Here is a 7,856-nt window from a genome sequence, read left to right as displayed (position 1 = left end):
CTTCCCCTCTCACCGGTGAACATCCCCACCAAGTTTCACCTCCATCCGAGCCACCGTTAGCCGCCACGAGCTCCTCCAAGCCATACGGTTTTTTACCGTTTCCGGCGCCGTCGCACCACCTCCGGCCACCATCTTTTCACAGCTTCTTCCCCTACCTCTTGCCGACCTAAACCACCCATTTCCGGCCTCGATCCGTTGCCGGAACAGCTCCCACGAGCTCAACTCCTTTCAGCCCTTTTTTGGCCTTCGACCGCCATTTCCACCACCACCCATGGCCAAAACTCATTTCCCTTAATTTCATAAATATCTTAAGGTCATTCCCTATCAATCCCGAGCCTTGGTTTGTCCCCGTTTGAAAATGGGTAATTTATTACCCACGACAACAGTGTAAATTACACTGTTACGTTGCTTTTTCTCCGCCGTTTGCAACGTCGGGTGTTTTCTAAAATTGCCATATAGCGCTGTAAGTATTTTCCAAATCCTATTTTCAGATTTAAATATATATTGCTCATTCAATTATTTTATCTGCTGGTTGGTTGATTCTGGACTGAGTCCGAGAAGTTCGGGGGTCGGATGGATGGAGGACGGAGTTGCCTGTTTATTTGTTTTATGTTGTTGGATTATTTTATTATGCATTGATATGGCATTACATGGTGCATGCACGTGTGTTTTTGTTTATGTGTGAAAAGTCTGTGTATTGGCGTAAGTGGTCTTACGGGTGCGTGTGTATCACGACCCCAAGCCGGGATGGGGTATTATCCCGGTGGAACTCCTCTGGTCACTCGGGAGCGGAATAAACTGAGTGATGTCCCCTGAGTTGTCGCTAGACGACGGGAGCGGGGGCTAGGGGTTGCTTGGCTACGAACGCGCCGGGCGCGGAATCGGGCATCGCTCTACGCACTGACTCCGTGGCCCTTCGCTGGTGAGGGCTAGAGGATGCTGGGCTAGAGGATGCTTGGCTACGAACATGCGGGGCACGGAACTGGGCATCGCTCGTTAGGTGTCACATGCGTGGTGGTACTCTGCGGTGTGGCACTGGAGCCAGGGTGTGCGGATGACCCCTAGGGGAGGTCATGGTGCATGCGGTTAATATGGATAATGGTTTGAGACGGATAAAGGTCAAATGTGACTTTTGGCGTGTTTTTCGGAAAGGATGTGTTTTTAGGCCAAATGGATTTTTGGCGTGTGTGGAAAATTATGTTTTTGGATTTTGTGCATCGGGCATGCTTCATGCATTTTGTTTGAGTTCTATGTGTTTTTATCTGGTAGTGTTTGGGTTTTACTTACCTGCGGTACCATTTTGGTTCCGTAGCTTTTGGTGCAGAGTTGGAGGACGAAGAGGAGGAGGCTGAGCCCGAGGATGCGGCTCCACCGGGTTGCTGATGCTATGCTTTATATTTGGTTTAAAACTGTATTTGTGTTTTTGTAATATTTTATCTATGTATGTTTTAAACAGCTTGTATTACGTTAAGAAAAATTCTGGTACTTAGTTATGACTTTCGTTATCCGCTGCGTGTTTCTTTGTACACTTATGTTGCCTTGCACACACTTGACACCCGTCGATAGGATGGTGACCCGGGTTGTCACCATCCGGACGTCTCGATTTCCCCGTATTCGGGCGTGGGGATTTGGGGGCGTCACACATGGGCACCAATAGAGCCTCCTTCGAACAATGTGAAGAGAGAGGAGCACTAGAGGCTTGTCAAGTTGGATTTCTTAAATTTATGAACTTCAATTTTTTCCTTACATCAGTTTCTGATTCTTATTTTATCACCATGCATGTGTGGTGTGGTCTTGTGAGACTTGATCATGCCTTCTCTCCTTGGATGCATGAAGGCTGATGTGAATGCCCACCTTCCAAAGAAGATCGAAATGTTCTCTTTTACAACCTCACAGCGGAGCAACGATCTGTATATCAAGGCACATGAAATTTGTAAATTTTGTAGCAGATTACGTGCCAATTTGAAATTGAGAAGAATGTTAAATCCAACGAGATATCTCAGATCTATTGCCAACACACACACACACACTTTGTAAATTTTGTAGCAGATTACGTGCCAATTTGAAATTGAGAAGAATGTTAAATCCAATGAGATATCTCAAATCTATTGCCACAGAGAATGAGATCTTGAAATCCAACTTGAGGAGAGAAATTTGGAAGAAAGAGAGTTTCTAGACAAAGGCAAGTAGACCGCACCGTCGATTGAGAGATTATGGAAAGAACAAGAGAGGATTCCATAGAAGAGAAAGGGGAGAGAGTGGAACAGAGAGTTCAAGTATTTTTTGGGGTGGGGGCAACAAGGGATGGGTCACATGGAGTTTCATGTAATTTGCAGGTACATGGGAATTTAAATAGGGAGTCTATTTGTCAATAGCCCGTTGAAGGACCGTTATTTAGAGTTTATTAGATAGTTCGGTTCAAAGATTCTCTATCTTTCTTTTTTTTTTTTTTTTTATTTATTACACCTAAACTTTAACTCAAACTAGTAAACTAAAAATTTAAAACAGTTTTACCTGTAAGAATACAGATGTTGTAGCATCTAACAGGGTCAAATCCATAGATATTGACTTATGTGATGAAGAAAATAAACTCAAACAAAGAAAATAAATTATTAAAATAAACATACAATCAAGTAGACAAAAAAATTACTGAAATAAAAATTTTTAAAGTAACAGAATAAAACTAAAATGATAAACTAAATCAATATAGAGAATGATTAAAGTTTCAAGTATCCGTCTAATAATTTAAAATATTATTTCCAATCGACTTATTTCAATTAAACTAAAATAATGATTCCATTTAATTGAAAAATTTAACATTTAAGGTCAAGAAAAATAGTTATTAATGATTAAGCATGAACGATTGATGATTATAACCTTCATAGACTCATTTGAATATCACATAGATTTTTTCAAACATTCATTGTATTCAAAAATCACAATTAATCAAGATAAATATATAGATAATCAAAATATTCAATAATAAAATCCTTCAATCGATCAAGCTCACAAAATAAATTTTACGTTGATCTGAATATAACGTTTAAATTATTTAACTTCACTTCTAATCTTAGTACAAGAATTTAGCCAACCATATTTATCAAAAGAGCCATAGAAATCAAATAACTAGTCTCCATAATAAAGTTAACAAAATACAAGAAAACAACCACAAGTTAACAAAACTGGAGGATTGAGCTAAAAACTCCCTTCAAACAGGATCTCTGTCCATTTCGTCTATCTACTCAAACGAAAAAAGTCCCCAACATGTAAGGCTTCGTCCACCTCAAGTCCTAGCTCCCACTGCATTCTGCCCACCGACAACGAAAGAGAATCCACTTTCACCTCGTCCACTTCAAGCAAAAGCTCCTGACCAAAATGCACAAAACCAACCCCATGCTCTTAAGTAGAACTCTTCATCCACTATCTAGCCCTTTTTGTTCAGTGTCCCAAGTTCTTCTTTCTTTCAGATCCTAGTTCCATCTCTCTCCAAAAAAAATAAATAAATAACAATCCAAACTTCTCTACTGTCTCGTACGAAGATAAAGCAGAAAAGAAAAAAAAAAGATAAACTATCTTCTAACTTTCTTTTTTTTTAGCTGAAGTCCACCATAAACAAGTCTCCTACTACGTTTCGTAGCTCTCTCCTCTTTTTTTTTTTTTTTTCCAAAAGCTTGTTGCCTCTCTTTCAAAAGCTAGAAAAATTAATCCTCCCTTCCAACGTCTCCTTAGGTCCCCTGGTTGAACGAAAAAGAAGCTTTCACTCAAACTGCCCAGTGCAGTGCTCTTCCCCCAAGCGAAAAATGAACCTCTTCACCCTTCTCTCTCACGAAACAACAAAAAAACTCCTCTTGACCCAAATGAAAAATAAGCCAAGAAATAACCTATACTCTTTTTGTTTTGTGTGCTGTTTGTCCTACTCTGTTTCTTCCCTCTAAAAACAAAGCTGAAAGTTCAACCCTGCAAGAAGCGTAGATAGAGTGAGAGAGAGTGAGTTGCTCGTTTCTTTTTCTTTACCCAGCCTCACGTTTCTACCCTCAAAAGTCTACTCAGCAGCTGAAGTCAAAATGCTCCAAACAAAAAACTCCACCTCACTGGTTTGGCGTCCCTCCAATCCAACCTCACCTTTCTGTTCAAGTCCACAAAGCCCGAAAAAAAATAATAAAATAAAATAAAATCTCCCCTCGTTGAATGCCCAGCCAACGTGAGTAGCTCAATCCGTAGCTTTAGTTCCTTTTCCTTTTGTGAAAAGCTGAATAATATCCAAAGAGCTATGCTACATACAAATACAGTTGCGCACTAATCTGTGTACTAATACTGATTTATTCATACTTAAAATTTAAATTAACACTATTTTTAATAAAATCTACTTTTTGACCAATCACATCACATTAGTGCACAATTGTGCTTACAACTATATTTTTCCATATCCAAAATGGTAAAAAGCTAAAAGCTGACCAGAAAGAGCTCCCCCTCTCTCCCATTTTGTTCTGAACCCAACCTTCCTTTTTTTCTTCTTTTTTTTTTTATCTACCCATGTTGCGTGTCGTCTCTCTCCAAAACTGAAAGAAGAAATGTGCTATCTTCCTTTCTTTTTTCAAAACCCAAAGAGACCATATGAGCTTGTGTTTTCCTCAAACCTCAAAACGTAGCTCGACTACGTCCAAAAAAGTGTTGCGGCCAATATGATTTTAGATGTTCAATGCATGCAGCAGAGTCCACTTTGAAGATAAGCCAAGAAGCTTGTCATGTGGTGAGGTGTGTTAAGCGATGTGTGATCCACTTGTTGCTGAGAAGCTTCCGTCAAATCCGAAAATTGAAAATGTCTTGTGCATGTGAAGAGTTATTATCCAATTAAATCGTAAATTATAAAATTAAGCATAAACATGATATTAATCAATTAAAAATCACAACTCGTATTTATGATTATTAACTATTTTTTCATCTAAAACCAATAAAAATGTTATAAAATAATTAAAATATATTGACTTTAAATGTATAAAATCTGCAATATTTCAACTCAATCAATACTCATCAAAATTCATCAAAGAGCGCTACGGGCAGAACCCAAGTATACTCTTCCTCTTGATAGGGCTCCCATGCATGGGGAGCCATGACAAGCAAAACCACAATTCTAATCCAAGAATTTTATAGTAGTAGCAGAGGGAACCAACCAAAGAAAGACGAGTATGGAAAGAAAAAAACATTAATTCAGCCATCAAATGTATGGATAGTTAATAGAATATAAAGAGAATTATTTATAATCCCATATAGTAGCTTCTAGCGAAGTTACCATATTCCTAAATAGAAACAAAATAATCATTGCACGCTTTGAGCTTAATGTTTAAAATGTTTTTTTATTTAACACCAAATTAAAAGTGGAATGCTGAAATACAAGGCCCAAGCTTCCTTCCTTTCACCAATAGTTCATCTGCAAGATCAACTATTTGTCAAATAATCAATTAGCAGAGACAATAACTGTTTTTGAAATGTGATAAAGCAAAGTAAGAGCAGTATGAACATCTTCAGTTTGCAAGTAAAAACTCTTCCAGGTTCCAGTCAGAACATCCTCACATCATAAAACGTACAGGGGTAAAGTTTAGCTGGCAAAATTAAAGATGTAGGAAAAAGAAATGAGAACTGCTCTCCTGAAAATGCTAATGCTTAGGGCAGCGGGTAGCTGCCCACCCCACCCCCACCCATACCCCTAACCCCATGCCACTCATTCCCAGTGAATGGGCAGAAGGATTTTTCCCTTTCCATCTGTAAGCGCACCCAAAGGCATCATCAAATGACATATATACAAGGGGTTAAAAAACAGGAACTACAACAGATCAAAAACAACTCTCCAACTGTAAATTATAAACTCTCTTCCACAAGCGACACAGAAGAAACAAAGGAGGAGGAGGATGTGGGGGGAGGAGGAGGAGGATTGGGCAGATTTTCTTCCCATTACCCTTGCTGGCAGGGCGGATTGGGTGGGTGGGCAGGTGAGATTGTGGGACCCAGCGCCCAGCCTTACTAATGCTCACTTGTATGGGGCACTTTACAGACTTGACTTTTGCAAATAATGATCACAGCCAGAAATAATAAATCCACTCTATTTTTTTTTTTTTTCTCTTTTCAAAAAATAATAAGTCCTTTCATGCATTAGCAAGGGTTGGTCAAAGTAAAAGCCATACAAGATAAGGCAAGCAGATAAACTAGTTTATAGCTAAATGTGAATCCTTTTTTGATAAGTTTATAGCTAAATGTGAATCTTACGTAGAGTAAAATTCATTTATATAGGGAAAAAATTATGAGAAAATGCCAACTCATAAAAATGCATTCGGTAGATGATAATGATGAAAGAGCCACAAATAAAATAAAAAATATCCAACATTCTTGCTGGTATAGATGTTCACACAACCTAATATCTCATTTATTCATTACAAAATCATCATACGATATCCAGAGCAGAAACTTAAAACTTAACCCCTACCGTACTTGTATAAAACCATGACAAGGACACTGTTCAATTCTTTTGTCGGCTGAATTCAGTCAGCCAAAGACCACTCGGTTTTTCCTTTCTAGATTCAATAGCCCAACCCTAACTTACACGAACTCTTCCCTGATTATATCAAATTGCAATTAATATTTCCGTGGGCTTCAATCCCATCCTAATACCATTTAAAACTTTTAACTTAGGTCCAAAAAGTTGGTAATTGAGATCAGAACTTCATTTAAGGCTCTATTGCTGCCACGGAACTGGAGCGAAAGTGCCGATGTCAATCCCCATGATCGAAACTCCCATCCCCCCTTCAATTAACAAAAGACTAAAGAGCACTATCGAACACCTTTCGAAGAAAATTAATTTCACAATACCTCATTCCACATAAAGAAAGAGATTTTCTTTTGATGGGTAAAAAAAAAGGTAGATGTCCTCTCACCGATTCCTAATTACCCAAAAATAGGCACTCGGTTGGTCTTATCCTCCACAGGTAGAGCTAGAGCTCGGGGGATCCCATTAAAAGCATCGATTTAATTACACTTAATAGGGAACGATTGGATCAACTAGGTTCAATAGTAGATCAAAGACACCCTTTTGGCCAAAACCTAACATAGGACGAGTAACCCATTTCACCGAAAAGCATAAACGCAAATGGGTCGGTGTAAAAAATAAGTACGATCGAATCGAAAACCAAAGGAAACCGTAAAACTGGCCAGAGAATCACCTTCAGTGTGAAGCAGGGGAAGTTGATGGAGCAGAGTGGTTGTGGTGAGAAGAGGAAGGAGCGTGGAGCCTGTCGTACACTTGTTCGCCGATGAGGTAGATGCCAAAGGCAACGAGGGCAATGCCGAGGCCGGGAGTGGCGTGGCGGAGCTGATTCGTCAGCATCGGGTGCTTTCTCCACTCGTCCCTTCTCCTGAAGAACTCTCCCGTGGGTCCCAGGGCCTTATTCGCCATTTCTCTCTTCTGCTGCACTATTTCCTGTGCGTGCTTCTTTCTCCTTCAATGGGACTGAATGAGAATTATGAGGTATTTATTTGGGTGCTGGTCAAAGTTGGACCCTTCCACGTAAGTCCACGTTTTATTTTTGCCATCTTGGGATAAGAGAGTAATACTAGTAGGTAGAACTATTAAATATAGGAAAAGTATAGTTGTAAGTATAATTGTGTACTAATCTGTACACTAATATGTGATTAGTTAAAATGTAGATTTTATTGAAAACAGTGTTAATTTAAATTTTAAGTATGAATAAATCAGTATTGGTACACAGATTAATGCGCGACTGTGCTTGTATGTAGCAAAACTCTTGAATATATAAGTTGTGGAACTGGTCTTCTCTCTCTTGCTCTCTCTGAGGCGAGAGAGGTGA

General features: G+C 39.1%; 1 protein-coding gene across 2 annotated transcripts; it reads right to left on the bottom strand.

Annotated features, from left to right (window-relative positions):
• Nucleotides 1–5,187: 5,187 nt before the first annotated feature.
• On the bottom strand, nucleotides 5,188–7,506 carry LOC122314507 (NADH dehydrogenase [ubiquinone] 1 beta subcomplex subunit 3-A-like). Of its 2 annotated transcripts, none has more exons than XM_043130142.1 (2): nucleotides 7,212–7,506; nucleotides 5,188–5,440 (listed from the first exon to the last, which is right to left on the bottom strand). In XM_043130142.1, exon 1 carries the CDS (start codon nucleotides 7,442–7,444, stop codon nucleotides 7,214–7,216), a length of 231 nt encoding a protein of 76 aa, XP_042986076.1. In that variant the 5' UTR covers nucleotides 7,445–7,506; the 3' UTR covers nucleotides 5,188–5,440; nucleotides 7,212–7,213. The 2 variants fall into 2 exon arrangements, with proteins under 2 accessions (XP_042986076.1, XP_042986074.1); XM_043130140.1 differs by having other exon boundaries at nucleotides 5,188–5,428; nucleotides 7,212–7,505.
• Nucleotides 7,507–7,856: the final 350 nt, after the last annotated feature.

The sequence above is a fragment of the Carya illinoinensis genome, chromosome 6, assembly GCF_018687715.1.
Source record: "Carya illinoinensis cultivar Pawnee chromosome 6, C.illinoinensisPawnee_v1, whole genome shotgun sequence".
Taxonomy (NCBI): domain Eukaryota; kingdom Viridiplantae; phylum Streptophyta; class Magnoliopsida; order Fagales; family Juglandaceae; genus Carya; species Carya illinoinensis.
Note: the sequence above shows the minus strand (reverse complement) of the source record. Positions and strands in the feature narration are given on the sequence as shown.